This window comes from Geotrypetes seraphini, chromosome 12, assembly GCF_902459505.1.
Source record: "Geotrypetes seraphini chromosome 12, aGeoSer1.1, whole genome shotgun sequence".
Lineage (NCBI taxonomy): Eukaryota > Metazoa > Chordata > Amphibia > Gymnophiona > Dermophiidae > Geotrypetes > Geotrypetes seraphini.
Window position 1 is genome coordinate 91,325,634 of NC_047095.1, and position 20,299 is coordinate 91,345,932.

Consider the following 20,299-nt stretch of genomic DNA (forward strand, 5'->3'; position numbering starts at 1 on the left):
AGAGTTAAATTTTTTAACATTTTCTAATGGTGGTGTGTCTCGTGATTTTTTTCATGAAACAAGTGTGCCTTTGCCCAAAAAAGGTTGAAAAACACTGGTCTAGAGTACAAAAAGGTGCTCTGATTGAGAAACAGGTCACTGGAGGGATTAAGTCATGACACCTCCTTAATCTCCCAGTGCTTGCTGTACCCCTCTCCTCTGAAAATGAAACTGGGAAGGAATACCAGGCTGTGTGACAGTTTCAAGTATTATGAACAACGCGGTGCACAGATGTCCATTTTATGTATTTTCGAAAAGGAAATCTTGATCTATTTCCTGTTCAAAAATGCATGTGAGATGAATGTCTGTTTGGGATGTTCTGACATAGACATTCTTAACCTGGTCTTTATTCAAGGACACGGTGAGCGAGATGCAAAATCTGTATATCCCCACATATAGAAAAGGATGCAAAAAGAGCCGAAGAAAAGACCCGGCGTGGATAACTAAAGAAGTAAAGAAAGCGATAGGAGATAAGAAGAATTCATTCTGGAAATGGAAAAAGGACAAAACCGAGGAGAACTGGAAAGAGCACAGGAAGCATCAAAAAGAATGTTAGAAGAGCAAAAAGAGAATATGAAGAGAGGCTAGCCAGGGAAGCACGTAATTTCAAACTGTTCTTCAGATATATTAAAGGGAAGCAGTCAGCTAGGGAGGAGGTGGGATCGCTGGATGAAGGAGATAGGAAAGGAGTGGTGAAGGAGGAAAAAGAAGTAGCGGATAGACTAAACATGTTATTTTCGTCAGTATTTACAAAAGAGGACACATCCAACATGCCGGAACCTGAAAAAATCTTCAAAGGAGATCAAGCAGAAAAATTAACATCCATGGAGGTAAGCCTTGAAGACGTACACAAGCAGATAGATAGATTAAAAAATGACAAATCTCCGGGCCCGGACAGAATCCACCCTAGGGTATTGAAAGAACTACAGGAGGAAATAGCAGAACTACTACAGCAGGTTTTTGGGTTGTTTTTTTTCCCAATCTTTATTCATTTTTACATCTTACAACAAGTGTATCAATAAATTGACAATTGAAATTAAGTACATCACTTGAATTTCTTTCATATTTAACAGTAATACATAAAAATTTAACCCCTACCCTCCCACCCTTACCATAACATATGTATTATTTTTAAAAAAATTTTTTTAAACGTATACAATAAGTGAAATGCAGAGTAAATTAATCATTTTACAATATAGACGTTACTTAAAATTCATACTTATTAATACCCTCCCCTCACCCACCAAAGCTTTTCCAACCATTTCCAACCTTATTTATTTACCTCCCATCCCTCCCCCCCTGGATGTGCATATTATCTTATGACAAACCATAACTATAGAGGTTCTACAAAGGACGTTTATGGGCCCCAAATTAATTTAAAATTTTCATTATTCTCTAATATGGCAGCATTCATTTTCTCATATTTATATATTATATATATTATATATATATATTTATTTATATATTTGCCCACCAAAATGTAAAGTTGAGGCGATCCCAATTTTTCCAATTTCGTGTAATCAGTTGTATAGCTGTACTTGTCATAATTAAAATGAGACATCTTTTATGTTTATCTAGGGGATCTTTAATATGCAAAATAGTACCGCAAATTATTATTTCATAAGTTAAAAGAATCTCAGAATTTAAAATATTATTAATTTTTCCACAAATTGATTTCCAAAAAATCAGAATTCTAGGGCAGTAAAACAATAGATGGTCTAATGTTCCTATGTCAAGGTGACAGTGCCAGCATCTATTAGATCTAGAATTATCTAGATGTAACAAAAAGAACCAAGTTTGTTTCATAGATGCTGACGCCATACACCTCATCCTCCAAGACCAAATACGTGGCCATCGAGATGCAGAAATATGCTTAATCTCAATGCTCCAAATATCCCTAAGAGCATTTTTGGGTTTCTTATTCATAAGTTCAGATATTAATTTATACCACTTGGTGGCTTGACGCCCTAGCATTTCTGCTTGAAAACAGAGGAATTGCAGGCTATACAAATTTTTAAAATTACGCATTCCAGGTGTCCACCACCCTTTGGGTGAAGAAGAACTTCCTAGTATTGGTTCTGAATCCATCCCCTCTTAATTTTTCCGAATGCCCTCTCGTTCTTGTAGTTTTTGAAAGTTTGAAGAATCTTTCCCTCTCCACTTTCTCTATGCCCTTCATGATCTTGTAAGTCTCTATCATGTCCCCTCTAAGTCTCCTTCCCAGTTTCATTTTCAGAGGAGAGAGAGGGGTACAGCAACCACTGGGAGATTAAGAAGGTGTCATGACTTAATCCCTCCAGTGACCTGCTTCTCAATCAGAGCACCTTTTTGTACCTTAGACATGATTAAAACAGGATGCCCTTCTTTTTAGACATTAAATTACCCAGTTATGCTAAGGATAATAACATTATTTTGGATACTTGGAAGACCCTGAGATGCATAAATAAATTAACTGAAATTCCTATAGAGAAATCTTTGTGTCAATCGCTATGGCTCAACTCCAAGATACAAATAGATGATTCAAAAATTGCATGGAAAGATTGGATGCAAGCAGGCATAGGAACATTAGAGGATGTTATTTCAAATGGAAAACTGATTGATTTTTCACGGTTGCAACAATCTTTTGGGATCTCAAAATTTCAATTTTATAAATGGTTGCAACTATTACAGCAGGTTTGTAATCTATCCCTGAAAACAGGCGTGATCCCAGAGGATTGGAAGATAGCAAATATTACACCCATCTTTAAAAAAGAATCAAGAGGTTACCCGGGGAACTACAGACCGGTAAGTTTGACTTCGATTCCAGGGAAAATGGCGGAAGCGCTGATAAAAAACAGCATTGATGAGCATCTAGAAAGGAATAAACTGATGAAAACAAGCCAACATGGCTTCTGCAAGGGAAGATCGTGCCTAACGAACTTATGGCACTTCTTCGAAGGAATTAACAAACGGATGGACAAAGTGGACCCCATAGACATCTTATACTTAGATTTCCAAAAAGCCTTTGACAAGGTACCCCATGAACGCCTACTACGGAAACTGAAGAACCATGGGGTGGAAGGAGACGTACATAGATGGATCAAAAATTGGTTGGTGGGTAGGAAGCAAAGGGTAGGAGTGAAGGGCCACTACTCTGACTGGAGGAGGGTCACAAGTGGTGTTCCGCAGGGATCGGTACTCGGAACTCTGCTGTTCAATGTATTTATAAATGATCTGGAAACAGGGATAAAGTGCGAAGTAATAAAATTCGCAGACGACACCAAACTATTTAGTGGAAATGGAGACAAACTAAATCGAGAGAAAATTTAGAGAAATATAAAGAACAAATGCAGTACTATAAAAACAAAATAAATTTAGCAAAAAAACATACTACTCTAACAAAATAGCCAGTGCTAAAAAGTCATCCGCCCTCTTTGCAATATTAAAAAAATCTCTAAGCTCCAAAAAGTATTGAAGATCCATCGTTAGAAATCAAACCTAGTGCCCAAAATCTCGCTGATTATTTTGTAAATAAGATAAATAAAATTAGAGACTGCATCAACCCAAAAACTAACCCCAACATAGACGAAGAACAAATACAAACAATACCTATCTCCAAATGTGCCAATTAGAATATTCCAACTTCAGAAGATCTTAAAAAACTTTTTCAAAGCATCAATATTAAGGGCACAGACATTAATTCAATTTCTCCATCTTTTCTAAAAAGGTATTTCTATTTTTTTGGTCCTTTTATTCAGAGAATGATAGAAACTAGTCTAACAACAGGACTCATACCAAAAGAATGGAAAGAGGCAATCATCCGACCAATTATAAAAAACCCAAAAGAATCAATAGCAACCGAATCAAACTACCGACCCATAGCCAATCTTCCCTTTCTTGCCAAATTAATAGAAAAAGTTGTTTTTACTCATATAACCAACTTTATAGAAAAAACTCACACATTACATCCCAATCAGACAGGATTTAGATCAAACCATTCAACAGAACATTCTATGATAAGACTCACGACTAATATACAGTACCACTTAGATCATCATAAATCTGTCCTTCTGGTTTCACTTGATTTATCTGCGGCATTTGATACCATAGACCATCATCTACTCATCAAAAGATTATCTTCAATTGGTGTTTCCGACCAAGTATTAAATTGGTTTAAATCATATTTTCAAGATCGTTCAGCTAAAGTCATCTTTAATAATTCATCATCTAACAACTTCAACAATTCCTTCGGAATTCCGCAAGGTTCAATTCTTTCTCCACTTTTATTTAAAGTCTTTTTATCACCTCCTAACCCTCAGTTAGTCTATTGAATTTTCTTCATTTGCATATGCAGATAGCATCCAACTTTTTTACCCTTTATACTCAACAGACCCAAATGAGATAATAACTATAAATAACAAATTAAAACAAATAAGCCAATGGCTTAAGGACAATATGTTGGCCCTGAACGCAAAAAAATCTTCTGTAATGTTTTTCCCATGGAAAAATGATCTTAAATTTTCATCGTAGATACTCCCTAAATAACATCCCTCTTCAAATAGTAACTACAACAAAAATATTGGGAGTAACATTAGATCAGGAGCTCTCTTATCATAACCAAATCAGTTCAGTAGTTAAAAATTGCTTTTACAAGTTACGTCTCATCCGATCATTATCAAAAGTTTTAAAACCTGAAGCTCTCAACATTCTAATCCACTCATTAATAATTTCCAGGCTAGATCTTTGCAATACTTTATACCATGGCATAACCAATAAAGAAATAAGAAGGCTACAGATAATAGAAAATACAGCAATAAAAATTATTACAAACTCAAAAAATATGATCACGTTACACCACTTTTACAAGCTGCACATTGGCTACCAATCACACATAGAATAACTTTCAAAATCATACTGTTATCCTTTAAAATTCAACAACCGCATGCTCCGATATTTCTGGATCGTCTTTTAATACCGTATTCTCCATTTAGGGCACTTAGATCAACACATTTATTAACTATTCCTTCTCTAAAAATAATAGGGACCAGGAAATCTACTATTTTCTTGGTCATAGCACCTCAGCTTTGGAACAGTTTACCACTATACCTACGTAATAAACCTTCCTTAGATAAATTCAAGCGCTCCTTAAAAGCTTTGGGAGTAATAATAAAAATTAAAAAAAGTCTAAAAAGTGTCCTAAATGGCTACTTGGACGATCAAAAAGCCTGATCGTCCAAGTACCCATAACCAAAGCTGGTTTTTAGACGTATCTAAAAACAGCTTAGGCCTTTCCCCTGCCTCTAGACGCACAGAGAGAAAAGAGGTGTGTTTAGAGGAGGGGAAAGGGCGGGCAGTGGGCGGGAGCTGGGCCGACCTACACCTAGGCGTACAACAGGTATAACCAAAACATTTACAGTTTGCCTAGTCGGCACTTAGACCTTTTGACTTAGACGTAGTCAAACTAGGTCTAAGTGCCGAAAAAGGGGCTGCTGAGCTGATGGCCGCTGGCGCCATCAGTTCAGCGGCCCGGCAACCTACCCACGGCAACCATCATGGCAGGAGAGATGCCTCATCTCCCCTACCGCGATGCCATCACTCCTCTACCATCACTCGCGGCAGTTCCGGTAGAGGAGTGATGGCATTGTGGTAGGGGAGATGAGGCATCTCTCCTGCCGTGATCCATCACCCCCCATCGCAATTAACATCGGGCCAGGAGAGAGCCCAAGCTCTCCTGGCCCGCGGCAACCCCCGACTCGTTCGGGCCAGGAGGGAGCCCAAGCCCTCCTGGCCCCGGCGATTACCCCCTCCCACTTTCAATCGGGCCAGGAGGGAGCACAAGCCCTCCTGGCCCAGACGACCACCCCCCTGTGACTCGTTCGGGCCAGGAGGGAGCCCAAGCCTTCCTGGCCCCGGCGACCCCCTACCCCCACCCCACACTACATTACGGGCAGGAGGGATCCCAGGCCCTCCTGCCCTTGATGCAACCCCCCCTTCCCCCAATGACCGCCCCCCCCAGAACCCTCGATCGCCACCCCAGCCGACCCGTGACCCCCTGGCCAACCCCACAACCCCCATACCTCTTTTCAAGTTAGCCGGACAAACGGGTGCCAAACCCGCATGTCCGGCAGGCAGCCAACAACAGAATGGGGCTGGATTGGCCCAGCCGTCCCAAAGCCCCGCCCAGAGGTGGGGCCTAAGGTGCCTGGGCCAATCAGAATAGGCCCGGGAGCCTTAGGCCCCTCCTGGGGGCAGGTTGGGCCCATGTGCCTCAGGCCCCACCCCCAGGAGGGGCCTAAGGCTCCCGGGCCTATTCTGGACCAATCGGGGCCTTAGGCTCCTCCCTGGTGCATCCCATTGTGAAGAGGCGGGCCTGGCAGATGGAGGTAGTAGGCATCCCTCTGGCCCGCCATATTTCAAAAGATATGGGCGATTGGTTTGGGGGAAGGGGGTCGAGTCAAGGGTCATGGGTTCAAGGGAGCCTGCTGGCAGGAGAGAGTGGGCATCCCTCCTGCCTATCGCAGTTGGGGGGGTTTGTTTTGGGGTTTCCAGCAGGAGGGAGTGGGCATACCTCCTGCTGGAGGACTTCAAGGGGGGGTTTGGGGTGGCGGCAGGAGGAATTGGTCATCCCTCCTGCAGTGGACAGTGTCAGGGAGGGGGGGTTGCTACTGCTGCTCAGCGTCAATGTGATTCTCTAACAGCGCCTGTGACGTGGGCACCGGTTAGAGAATCGGGGTGGTTAGGCAGGGTTAGGCATCTGTTACTTAGGGCAGATGCAATTTTTTTATAGCACAGGTGTCAAACTGAAGGCCCGCGGTTCGAATCCGGCCCGCCTGGCCGTTTTATGCAGCCTGTGGTGCGATGCAGCATTTTCATCGCCGCCCCCGGTGTTATCTTCTGGCCGGGTCCCTCTTCCTCACTGCCTCAGTGTGCACAAAACCGCTGGCAGCGGCTCCTACGCGCGTCCTACACCTCCTCTGATCCTGCGACCAAGAGAATGCTTCTGGATGAGGCGCGGGGTTATACTCTATGCGGAGTCTTGAACCTTAGGGTTTCGTTTGTATATATTAGTACTTTTAGTTTTTAGTCCCATATTTGCATAGGGGTTATCTGTGTTCTGATAGGAATGAATGTTGAGAAGCATACAGTGTGCTTTGTGTAGTTTAATTTTGTGGTTAACCATTATGTGTTGTTAATAAGATTATATTGTGTGTGTGTGTATATATGAAAAATGAATGGAAAAAATGGTGTTACAATTAGTACTATTATGGGTGCGGGGTCTGAGGCAGAGATTGGGCGGAGTCTGGCCCGCGACTTAGCCTGTGTTTTGGATTTCGGCCCCTTAATGTGAGTTCGACAGCCCTGCTGTATAGGATGCCGGTGTGCGATTCTCAGCTGCTTCTTAGGGAGCTGCAGAAACCAGCGTCCTATACAGAATTTCCCCCAAAGAATAAAATACTTGTTACACTGTTGGAATAGTACTCATTAATGAAATGTTTACAACTGAAGGTGTGATAGGCAGGGATAATATGGGTAAGGGTTTGGAAAATGCAAAAGTTTGAACCATTGTTTATTACTTTGACTCCATGTAGTTTTCTGCTTATTGGTTCAGTAAAAATTGTTTAAACATAAGAAGGTGGACTCTGTCTGCACAGTTCAGAAGGCTCTTCAAATCCTAAAAAGTCTCCTGGAGTGTCATTTTTATTTGACGAACTTTACGTATATTATGAACTTGTACCCACAATTTTAAGTAATTTGAAAATCCAATTATAAATGTAAAATTGTTTACCATGCTTAACTTAATGCTCACAGGTGCTAAACTTTTGGAAATATACACAATTAAAACTATCATTAGTTGGTGCAGATCTTTTAGAAGACGTGACCATGCCCACAAGGGGGCTTCTCTTCCAATAAAAAGTGTCCCTGAGAAGTTATTTTAAATCCTCTGAAACACCATTTAAACTATTTTTTTTGTATTTATTTAAGTGAGTTTTAATTTCCATGGTAAGACCAGAAATGCCAAGCAGCAAAAGTGTGTAATTTTTGAAGCTGGCAGCTAAGCAGCTGGATGATTGCTTTATGACTGATACTAGGGTAAAGAGAAAGGTGGCATGGCCATCTTTCTGGGGAAGAGAGTAGGTTTCCTATGTGCGGAGGTGGAAGCAGTTAGAAAAAGGACATATGTGTGTGTTAGAAGGAGGGCACAGGGGATGGGCTTACCAGGTTTGGGCGGGAAGTGTTTTTACATTGATAAGTTTGACTTGGGGAAGGGGATGGGGGCTCAATTGGGGAGATTTTAATTTAGTTTTAGATTATGATTTAGATAATAATAATAATAATTATTTCTTATATACCGCCAAAGCCATAGTAGTTCGAGGCGGTTTACAACGAAGAAGGGCTGGACAATCAGCGAAAATGGTACAATGTTACAATCAGATAAAATTAGGTGGTAGAGAAAAAAATGATACAACAGAGAGAAAAAAATGGTACAACTGAGAGAAAAAATGGTACAAACAGAAAGAAAGATGGGTACAATTATGGCAATGAAATGGTACAGTGAAGAAGGTCAAGACAATCTGCGTAAAGGACATAGAGAGATAGAGGGCCAGGGTGGGCATAGGGTCTTAGGGTATGAATCGGGTGAAAAGATTAGTTTTTAGTAGTTTCCTGAAGTTTAAGTAGGATGAAGAGCGTGAGATGATGTGGGCCAGACAGTTATTGTGATGACCTGCTTGGAAGGCAAGAGTTCTATTTAGATATCTTTTGTAACGGCAGGTCCTTAGGGTAGGGTAGCTAAACAGGTGGGTTCTACATGTGAGTTTGGATGGGCGATAGGGAAATGTCCTGGTAAACTGGTAGAAAGTCAAAAAGAGTTAGGAATTATGGATGTTTGGGGGTGGCCGGGCATGCCCTCGTATTTGGTCCCCCATGGTTTTTATTCCAGGTTGAATATTTGGTGGATAGGAGATGAGTATCTAAGGATGCTATAGGGATGTGGCATAGGGCATATAGCAATATTAGACCACATTCCATTTTATATAGAGAGAATGAGATGGAGTGGGGAAGAAGGGAAGAGTGAGATGGTCATTCTTCAGAATAGATGAATTTAGTTTCTAAGTATGTCAGGGAATTAGGAGGAAGCCGGAGGAATATCTGGAATTCAGTAATACAATTGAAGTAGAGATAGGTAGAGGTCTGCACGGGAATGGGGATTACAGGAATCCCGCGGGAATAAGATGTGTGATACCATGTGGATAATACGTGAAGCAAATACCAATACAGAAAACACCCACACATATACTTATAAAAAACCTCTTACAAGTGTTAGTAGTGCTCAGAACCAATTGAATGGTGTTTAAAGATTACGATGCAAAATATCTGTGCCATTGAAAAAAAGAAAAAAAAACCCCAAGCAGACCTGTCGATAACACAGTTGCCAACAGGTCTACAGCAATCAGGTTTTAGGATCGGTAAAACTCGATGCTAACTAGCCAAGCAATGTAAGTAATCAACTGCTTGGCTATTTTGCATGGCCGGATTGGATAAATGGGCAATTGTGAGGAAAAACACACGGTGGGTCGTTTAGTGGATTGGGTCAGTTAGCAGTGATTGTTGCTAAACCTGTGAAAACAGGTTTAGCAACGATCGCTGACTTTAGTGAATCTAGCCCTTAGTGTACAATAATGCAAATGCGCTAACTGGTCAACACAGGAATGCCCAATCTCCATCCTTGACAACTCTCCTAAAAATAAGAAAAATTGTTTCGTGCTTGGTTAATATGTACAGGTTGCAAAGTTATCACAGGATGCTAGAGTGCAACTCCGGTACTCCATTTTTTATTTTTTTTTGCTGTATTAGGTGCAGGTTAGTTTCTAATATAGAAGAATCCTTATCTTTTCTGCATTTTATTGATATCTATTTGACATCTTAATGGAGATTAGAAATGAGTCCATGTGTGTTAGATTTTAGAAAAGAATTCTTCCGCAGTTTCAGAGAGGAGTAAATTTTCCAGTTATATAACACATTTTTCAAGGCAAGAGCAAACATTATGCGAAAGAGCTTGGCCCCATGCTAAATATGAAAAGACAAATGCAGAGAAATCAGGTACTTTCCCATCACATCACCTCACTTGGTCACCGCTGTAGTCTTATTGTAATGTTTAATATAGTACCTGTCCAGTTTAGTATATATAGGGCTCCTTTTCCTAAGGTGCGTTAGGGCCTTAATGCGCAGAATAGTGTGCGCTAAATTGCCCCGCGTGCTAGACCTTAATGCCAGCATTGAGCTAGCATTATTCTAGAAGCATACCGCGCGGTTTAGCGTGTGGTAATTTTGTGCGTGTGCTAAAAATGCTAGCGCACCTTAGTAAAAGGAGCCCATAGTTCCTCAATCTGTACTTGAAAATGTATATAATTATCATTTATTTATATTGTGTTGCATCCATATACGTCCTTCTTGCTTATACTGGTTGCATATATTATTATGGTTGTATCAGTATCAGACTATACTTCCAGTGAGTGTGAAAGACCCGATATGGGGTGTCAGATATGACCAATAAAAGCAGAACGCTTCAACGGTCTGTCAATTCTTCATACATCCCCAATCGTTATAACTTAGTGATGTCTTTATATATTTTTTCAGTATAATTTATACTTTTTATACTCTTTATACTTTTTATTAAAAAAATTTTCCTTTTTACGTTTTTCCGTGCATATATCTTAAAAATATGTTAAATTTAAAGAACTTATCTTCGTTCCATTATGGGTGATAGTAGTGATTAACTTGTGTTCCTGCGTTCAAGTCAACGCTCCCCTCTGCCAACGCGTTTCGCTGATCTTTATCAAGGCTGGGGGCACTGCATAGTTGTAACTTCCTAGTTGTGCTGTCAAGCGGCATCCAAAAAAAAATAGCACAACTAGGAAGTTACAACTATGTAGTGCCCCCAGCCTTGATAAAGATCAGCGAAACGCGTTGGCAGAGGGGAGCGTTGACTTGAACGCAGAAACACAAGTTAATCACTACTATCACCCATAATGGAACGAAGATAAGTTCTTTAAATTTAACATATTTTTAAGATATATGCACGGAAAAACGTAAAAAGGAAAATTTTTTTAATAAAAAGTATAAATTATACTGAAAAAATATATAAAAACATCACTAAGTTATAACGATTGGGGATGTATGAAGAATTGACAGACCGTTGAAGCGTTCTGCTTTTATTGGTCATATCTGACACCCCATATCGGGTCTTTCACACTCACTGGAAGTATAGTCTTTTACCAATTTGAGTTTGGTTTAAATTTAACGTCTGAGAGGATGTATCAGTATCAGCCTTATTGTGTGCAGCTGTTTATAGTAATATACTGTTCTCTTATTTGAAAACAAATAAAACTTTTTGAACTGAAAAAAAAAAAAAAAAGAGAGAGGAGTGAATTATGATTTAACACAGAAACTGTAAATTATGTGGTGGTGGCACTGTTGCATTGCTATAATTCAAAGTAAGAATTATTTTTGTTGTTCTTTAAGACCATGTCCAGTCTTTTAAAAAGGATAACAACTCTATTATTATCTTGTTTTCAGAAATCTCTGTACCTAGAACACCTTCTCCTTCAAGTGAACCCCCAGAAGAAGACAGTGTTTTGTTTAATAAACTGACATATTTAGGATGTATGAAAGTTTCTGCCCCTCGCAATGAATCAGAAGCTCTCCGAGCAATGGCAACCTTAAGATCTGAAAGTGTGGCTCCCATTCCTGTAACTCTATATGTACCAAATGTTCCAGAAGGCTCTGTCAGGTGGGTTGAATTTTATTTGATTGGATTTCAGATCTTGCCTGAACTGGTCCAAGATCTATTTTCTGGGGGTAACTGTTTATTTAAAACATTAATATTCTGCTTTAAATCCCAAAAAGATTACAATAAGAACATAAATAAAATTAGCATGACACAACAATAATCAAATGTACAAATGACTATACTATGCCCCTCTTCTACAAAACCGCGCTATCAGTTTCTAGCATGGGGAGCAGCACTGAATGGCCTGCGCTGCTCCCAATGCTATATGTCACTGTGCCATTACTTCAACTGTCATAAGGTTGCACAAAATAAAAAGTTTTCAAAAATTTTCTAAACTGAGAGGCAGTGGCCCAAATTCTGATATAAACAGGAAGTTTATTCCCTAATAGCGGTCCCACCAGTGAAAAGGCACATGTTTCCACATAATGGAAATATGAAACAGATGGTATAACAAGCTGTCTAGACATTTCAGATTGCAATATAAAATGGCATTAACCTTTACATGCTAATTATGCACATATATGATTAGAGCAATGGCACATACATATGTAAATGCCAACTACAAGGGTCATTTCATAAATAATGCACACTTTTTTAATTTACATATTTGTTTTTTTTAAGTATTTCTTTACAATCCTTCAATATAGTCTCCCTGCTTTGCAATGACCTGAGTCCCAACGTCCGGGAAGCTTCATTATTCCATCCAAGACATCGTTTTGTTCAATTGCCGAATGGCTCGGGTACTGGCAGAAAAAATCTCTTCCAGAGATGCAAAACAATGTCTACGCATAGGTTGTTTCAACTTTGGAAAAAGGTCAAAGTCTGGTGGACTCATGTCTGGACTGTAGGGAGCATGAGGTAACACCTCCCAGCTGTATTCGTGTAATGTGTTATCAAATGGGAAAATGCTTGATTTTTCACAACTACAACAATTATTTGGCATTGCAAAGTCTCAAGTATATAAATGGTTAAAATTTTAAAAAACAGTATAACTTGCCGGGCCTCTGCTTCCAGACAGATTTGCTAGGGCATCAGGCAGCCAAGTGGTATAAATTGATATTTTAATATTTGAACAAGAAACCTAAGACTAGTCTAAGAGACATTTGGAGCATTGAGACTAAGAAGCAGATTTCTGCTACTCAATGGCCACGGATTTAGACTTGGAGGATGAGTTGTACAGCGTCAGCATCTATGAGACAAACTTGGTTGTTTTTTTTTTATATAGAATTTTCTGGACCCCTGTTCATTTGCAAAAGGTAGATAGTTCTAAGTCTAATAGATGCTGGCACTGTCATCTTGATATAGGGACACTGGATCATTTACTGTTCTATTGTCCCTTGGTACTTAAATTTTGGAGATCCATATGGGGTCAAATCAATATGATATTGGAAGCTCCATTGTCGTATGATGTAGCGTTGTTTGGAACATTATTAAAGCCCAAGAGTCCAATAACTGCAAATAAGAATAGATTACTGCTCATCGTGACAGGAGTTGCTATCCAGCTTATTATGAAAAACTGGGACAGGAAAAACTATAACTTTTGGTGGGAAACCTTGTGCCAGATTTATAAGTTTTAACATATAAATTCAATACAATTGGGACACTATAATAATTTCAAAGAAATTTGGGATCCATTAACAAAATTTTGTTTGACCTAATCATTAGTATTACCCTTTGATTTCTGTATGAGTGTTTTTGCACATCCAGGAAGGGTGGGTGGGAGGGTGGGGAGGGGGGATATGTACTTATTATATCATTTGCTTGTATTGAGTGCTGTTTATTGTGCTAATTGTTTGATAATCTGTTGCACTTTATGTTGGCTTTTAAAACACATAAAGATATATTTTAAAAAAAAGTCTGGGGGGATGTTGTCGGGAGGGGGGTGCCACGACTTTTAAAAAATGGGGAAAGATCTGTGCCCATTAAAAAAATAATAAAGTAAAAAAGTCTTACTGCCCCGAATAGTCCTGACTAGAGGGTCCATCTAGAAACCCATCCACCCTTCTTATGTATGACCAGCCATAACCTGCTGGATGGGTTCTGGTTGGCCCATGTTTGTCACCTGGGCACGACTGAAGAGAATCAGCACCAGGCTGAACTCAGTTTGGGTTTGGTTGGTGGAGAGGAAGGCAGAAAAGAGAAGATTTCCTGGTTGGTGTGCACATCTCTGTGAAGAGAAGGACTAAATTGTCTGTGATGCTTATGGACTGTGGCCCCAAATGCTCTAAATATACTGTGTCTTTAATGTTCATTTATAAACCAGTTCTAACCAGTTTAGGGCTTGTTTTACAAAGCCGCGCTAGCAGCTGCTGCGTGGCAACGGCCCCAAAGCCCTTTAAATCTCTATGGGCTTCGGAGCCATTACTGCGCTGCAGCCATTAGCGCGGCTTTGTAAAACAGGCCCTCAGTGTACAATTATTTTAACTTCCGCTGCCCGGTATTTTCCGTGCCCCTTAGCAGTCTCTGAAAATAGTATGGAAATGAAGTACAATGAGCTCATCTTGGACCATTCTCTAACTTTTGAAGATCAAATTGATTCTCAGGTTAAAAAATGTTTTTTCACATTGTGGAAACTTTGCACTATTAAAAGCAACTTTGATTTCTCATCCTTCAGATTGATAGTCCAGTCTCTGGTCCTAAGTACCTTAAATTATTGTAACATCATATATTTGGGATTTTACAAGAAAATTATTAAGAGACTAAAAGTTATTCAGAATGGGGCAGTCCGCCTTATTTTTGGCTTGAAAAAATTAGATCATGTAAGACCTTATTATAAAAAGCTACACTGGTTGCCAGTGAAGACCAGAGTTATGTTCAAATTTGCCTGTTTATGTTAAACGCTGACAGGTTATGCTCCAAACTATCTCTTAAATCACTTTAATCTAGCTAGCACTACTGGTCGTACACATAGAACTTACTTATTTACCATCCCAACCCTGAAGGGTTATATTTATAAGAGATTTTTAGATAGGACTTTATCATTTCAAGCTGGCAAATGGAGCAAAAGATTGAGTGACCTCATTGTAAAAGCTTTTTCCTATCAAACGTTTAGAAGATCAGTTAAGACCTATCTATTTGACAAATTTGTTTAATTTTACACTCTTGATAATGTATTTATCAGAATGTTTGATGTAATTTCGCTGTTTGTATGCAGTCTTTTTTTTTGCTGTAAACCGCTCTGAACTGCCATGATATTGCGGTATATAAAAATAAAGTTATTATTATTATTATTAATAAAATGAGTACTCCGGGTGATGCTCAAAATGAAGCGCCAACCTTTAATGCTCCAAAATTACCGGCAGGTCTGGAGGTGATAGTAGTGTTGAACTGCATATGTTAAAAGCATATACCAGCAGGTCTGGGGCTGCCGATTGCATAAGACAGGGGTGTCCAATGTCGGTCCTCGAGGGCCGCAATCCAGTCGGGTTTTCAGGATTTCCCCAATGAATATGCATGAGATCTATTAGCATACAATGAAAGCAGTGCATGCAAATAGACCTCATGTATATTCATTGGGGAAATCCTGAAAATCCGACTGGACTGCGGCCCTCGAGGACCGACATTGGACACCCCTGGCATAAGAGGTGGAAGTTAAAAAAAAAAAAAAAGTATGGGATACATGCATCATACTTTTATAGGGGGGCTCCAAAAAAAAGCATATATATTGTGCTATATATGTGTGTAAAAATGCATCTCAGGCACGTTTGTTAAAACAGTATACCATGTTGATTACATGGTGTAAATTTTAAAGAATATATATTTACATGATTCTCTGTCCCCAATGTCAGTTATGATGTGTGTCTGTGATGCACTGCAGGAAGGCATGCCTATGATTTGTGTGCCCATGACGTAGCTTTTCATGGCGCATGCACATGCTTGTCTCTTTCTATGAACTATTCTGTGCGTATGTCAGTTGCTTTCTCCGTCAATTAAATGAATGGTAATTCTGCAGACCTCATTTGCATGCAAGTTTGTTTGCAAAGTTCTTGTTTGTTTAGAAATGGGAAAATCTACCGCCACTACAACAGCTCACAGGATTTTAACGGAGACTTTAGAGCATCAGGGCCCATGTCTTTATGTGCTAAGGTATCTGAACCAATCAGGGTCTTAGGCCCCTCCCAATGCATCCCAGGATGCAGCAGGAACGGGCAGGCCTGTCATTTTGAATAGGCGTGCCTGCCAACAGGAGGGAGTAGACATCACGCCTGTTGATCTTCAATTTAAAGGTATGGGGGGAGGGGCTGGCAGCAGGAGGGAGTGGGCAACTCTTCTGCTGATCTTCAAGTTTATTTAAAATTTGATTAATCACATAATCATGAATTCAAGGCAATGCACAATGCTAAAATAATTTACAGCAACATACAAGGGACCAATTCAAATACCATAGACATGATTGTTTGTGTATCTGTTTTATCATGTTTTTACTAAATTATGTATGTAAATTATGTAAACAGTTTAGTTTTAAACGGTATAGAATTTTTTTTAAATAAATAAAATAAGGAAGGTAGTGATCGAAATACAATAATTGATACAAAATGAGACAGTTAAGGAAAATTACAAAAGGATGGGTTTAAAATGAGTCAAAAATCTTGAAAGGGCTGAAAGAAATCAGGAGACTGAACTAGAGTTCCCAATCCTAATTTGAAAGGTCTAGCAGTCAAAAGCATCTTTAAAAAGAAAGCATTTTAACTTGCACTTAAATCTATCTATATTTCATTCTTCCCTTAAATAAATGGGCAAGGAATTCCACAATTGAGGAGCTGTGACCGAAAAAATGTATTGTCTACATGTATTGATGATTTTAAGTGAAGGAACAGTCAGTAGGTGTTGATGGTTAGACCGAAGTACTCTAGTGGAGGCGCATGGAATTAAAACCCTATGAGATTTGTAAAGCCACGCCTTAAGGGATAGCAGACATATTTTATAGGTTATTTGGTGCAACACCGTAAGCCAGTGAGATTTTTTTGAGGAGCGGTGAAACATGGTCGAATTTCTTTGCTTTCATAACAATTTTGCTAGAAGTATTGTAGGCATCTAATCTCCTTTTGAACAATACCCTTAAATAGGGAGGTTACAATAGTCGATTTTAGAGATGACCAATGAATGGATCAATATGTTAAGTGATTTGGGTTCTAACTATTTGGAAACCAAACAAATTTGCCATAGTCTGAAAAATGTTGATTTAACTATAATGCTGATATGTTCATGATAAGACAGTCTCTGATCAAATACAACCCCTAAAATTTTAATAGTGGTAATTGCCTGAAGAGTAATACCTTTAAGAGTGATGGGGGAGTCAAATTTAAGTCCTTCTTTCCATGGGAAGAACATTACATTTGACTTGGTAACATTGAGAGCAAGTCTATTGGTATTGAGCCATTGATGAATTTGTTTTAGTTTCTCGGTGATATAAAAAGCTTCCAGAGGGTGTCTAGAAGGTGTAAAATCTGGATATCATCTGCATAAGCAAATGCATTAAATCTAATGGATTGGCAGAGAGTCATGAAAAGAGCAAGAAAGATATTGAACGGAAGTGGCAAGAGGATGGACTCTTGAGGAATTCCATAGTTTGTGGAGATTTTTCCTGAGGTGGTGTTATTGAATGAAACAGTAGCGGACCGGTTAGTGAAATAGAAGTGAAACCAAGCAAGAACCTGGTCCGTGATACCAATTGCTTCAAATCGTTAGAGGAGAAGGTCATGATCCACAGTGTCAAAGGCGGAAGAGAGATCCAGTTAGATGGTATTGCGGTATACAAGAATAAAGTTATTATTATTATTATTATTATTATTAAGAGCACAGACTTATGACGATCCAAATGGTAAAGAATAATGGTAGACGTACCTATCGAGAATATTCCATGGAATGATATTGCCTAAAGCCTGTCTGGTTTGGATATAGAATATTTATTTTTTCTTTGAATTCTGAGATCTGGTTGAATTCGAACTTCTCTGTTACCTTTGCTAAAAATGGGATCACGCTTTTTGATTTTTGAAGTTATTTTTCTCCTGTGTAGTTTTGAAAAATGCGATCATGACAATGGGTCTATAGTTTTATTTTTCATTTGGATTGATTTTGTGATCTTTAATTATTGGCTGGATGATTGCTTCCTTCCAAGGTGAGGGGGAAGGGTCAGGGGTGTGGGGGGGTCCAGATGGCCAATGTTGGGGGGGCTGTCGGGGGGGGAGGGGTGTCCCAGCACAACGTTGTTGTTTTTTTTTTTTAAATGGGGACTGATATTGTATGTGTGTAACACACACAGCATCCATGCCCATTTTTTAAAAAGCTGCTGTTCGGCGTTTTTCAATCCTACTGGCACCTTCAGATCTTTCAGAGATTTGTAGTGTTAAAAAAATGGTGCTTCATTTTGTGCATCATCTGGGCATCAATTGGAGTGCTCGATTATTGGAGGCTGCTGCAAACCACGGAAAAGACCATGATTAGTCATTTTGGGCATTGATAGCTGAAATACTTCAAGGCTAAACAGGTTAAAACTGGTTTAGCATCAGTCATTAAAGGCATGGTGAGTTTTGAGCATATGGGCCAAAATTGTTACATTTGTGAAGCAATATGTTCATTATTCACTTTGATGAATAGATTTGCTGCTTGGTGTACCAGTTTTAAGATTTTTAAAAATTGTGTGTATGCATGTGCTTTCGCAATTGTACCATATATACTCAAATATAAACTAGGATTTTGGGGCCAAAAATATGGCCCAAAAGTAGGGGTCCTGGTTTATATTCAGGCCGACGCCCCCCTCCCAGACTTATTACAGGCCACTGCCAGGTTCTCCACCCTGGCCTCCCTCCCTGCCCTGTCCGTCGTACCTCCTCTACCAATCCCTGGTGGTCCAGAGGTGCAGCAGGCAGGAGCGAGCTTTTCGCGGTTCTGCCACGCTGCTAACCTGGTCGGTGGCTACCATGAGTCCTGTTTTCTTCATCTGCTGAGCGGCACTGAGCAGGAGTGTGATAAGCGGCTTCCTGACTGGCTGTTTTGACGTCCAAGAAAACGTTTTTGATTATTGGCACTTGGACGTCCTGGCGATTAGGACCGACTTAGGCAGTACATTTTAGCTCTTTGATTATGAGCTCCTTAGTTTATATCCTCCTCTCATTTATTCTATCAAATCATTTTTGATCATTAGAGGAACACGTGATTAGTCATATTTAGTTAATCCTTGAAAAAGCTTGCAAAAAGAGTTATTGATTTTGCAATTTGAGGTAAAAATAGGATTTAAATGCGTAATTTGAAACTGATGTCATACATAAAGAAATGGTGAACTCAAAAAATTTAGTTGAATACATTTTTAAATCCATATGGAAAAGAAATCTAAAAGGTATTTTCATGCACACAGAATTGAGATGGAGTTTCCCTTGAAGCAATAGTAACAAACTCTAAATGGATGAGTATTAAGGAGGTAATTCTTTAGAACGTTGCCTAAAGTTAGGTAGCAGATATATGCACAAATCTTTATATTTTTATTTTTAGAAGATAAAAGTAATGATGCAGAACATGATGCAGAACATTGTAGACAATTGCATTGGTAAAAACTTCTCAGTATATTTATTTATGTATTCATTCAATTTTCTATGCTGTTCTCCCAGGGGAGCTCTGAACAGTTTCAGGTACTCGAGCATTTTTCTCTATCTGTCCCAGTGGGGCAATGGGGAGATTAAGTGACTTACCCAGGGTCACAAGGAGCAGCATGGGTTGAACCCACAACCTCAGGGTGCTTAGACGTACTAGTCATTTATACATATATGTCAGTGGTCTCAAACTCAAACCCTTTGCAGGGCCACATTTTGGATTTGTAGGTACTTGGAGGGCCGCAGAAAAAATAGTTAATGTCTTATTAAAGAAATAACAATTTTGCATGAGGTAAAACTCTTCATAGTTTATAAATCTTTCCTTCTGGCCAAGTCTTAATAATAATATTGTCATTTATAGGAAAAGAGACCTATGATCAAGAAACTGTTTTATTTTATTTTTGTGATTATGATAGACATACTGAGGGCCTCAAAATAGTACCTGACAGGCCGCATGTGGCCCCCGGGCCACAAGTTTGAGACCACTGATATATGTGAACACATAAACATGTAAATGAAGATAATCTGGCTACTCATGACTCTGTGAATACCTGCACATCTCTGGTAGCACACACTTTGCTGGTGGGCATTTATATGGGTGGAGTCTGGGCAGAGCACACCCTTATATGCATAACCTGTAGAATACTAAAAGTTATGCATATATTTCCTGAGCCTGTGCACAAACTTTTACATGAGCTTTATGACTGGCATAAGCACTTGTGCCTAACCACATCCTCTTGTGGATGTATTCTAGAAAGAAAGGAAATTAGGTGCCTATTTTCCTTTATAGAATACTCTCTAATTAGGCGATGTCTAGGTACCTAGATATAGACTTCTGCTCCCCCTCCCCCTTTTTGTAGAATCACTAATGTTTGAAAGTTGCATGGGCTTTTACAATATAATT

The 20,299-nt window shown here is 39.4% G+C and overlaps 1 protein-coding gene across 3 annotated transcripts in view; it reads left to right on the top strand.

Annotated features, from left to right (window-relative positions):
- The window catches only part of RABGAP1L (RAB GTPase activating protein 1 like), a 978,589-nt gene that overhangs the window by 111,441 nt on the left and 846,849 nt on the right, over window positions 1–20,299 (top strand). For all 3 annotated transcript variants that reach the window (XM_033916610.1, XM_033916611.1, XM_033916612.1), the window contains exon 5: window positions 11,596–11,809. In XM_033916610.1, the coding sequence (XP_033772501.1) occupies window positions 11,596–11,809 (214 nt within the window). The remainder of the gene's footprint in view (window positions 1–11,595; window positions 11,810–20,299) is intronic.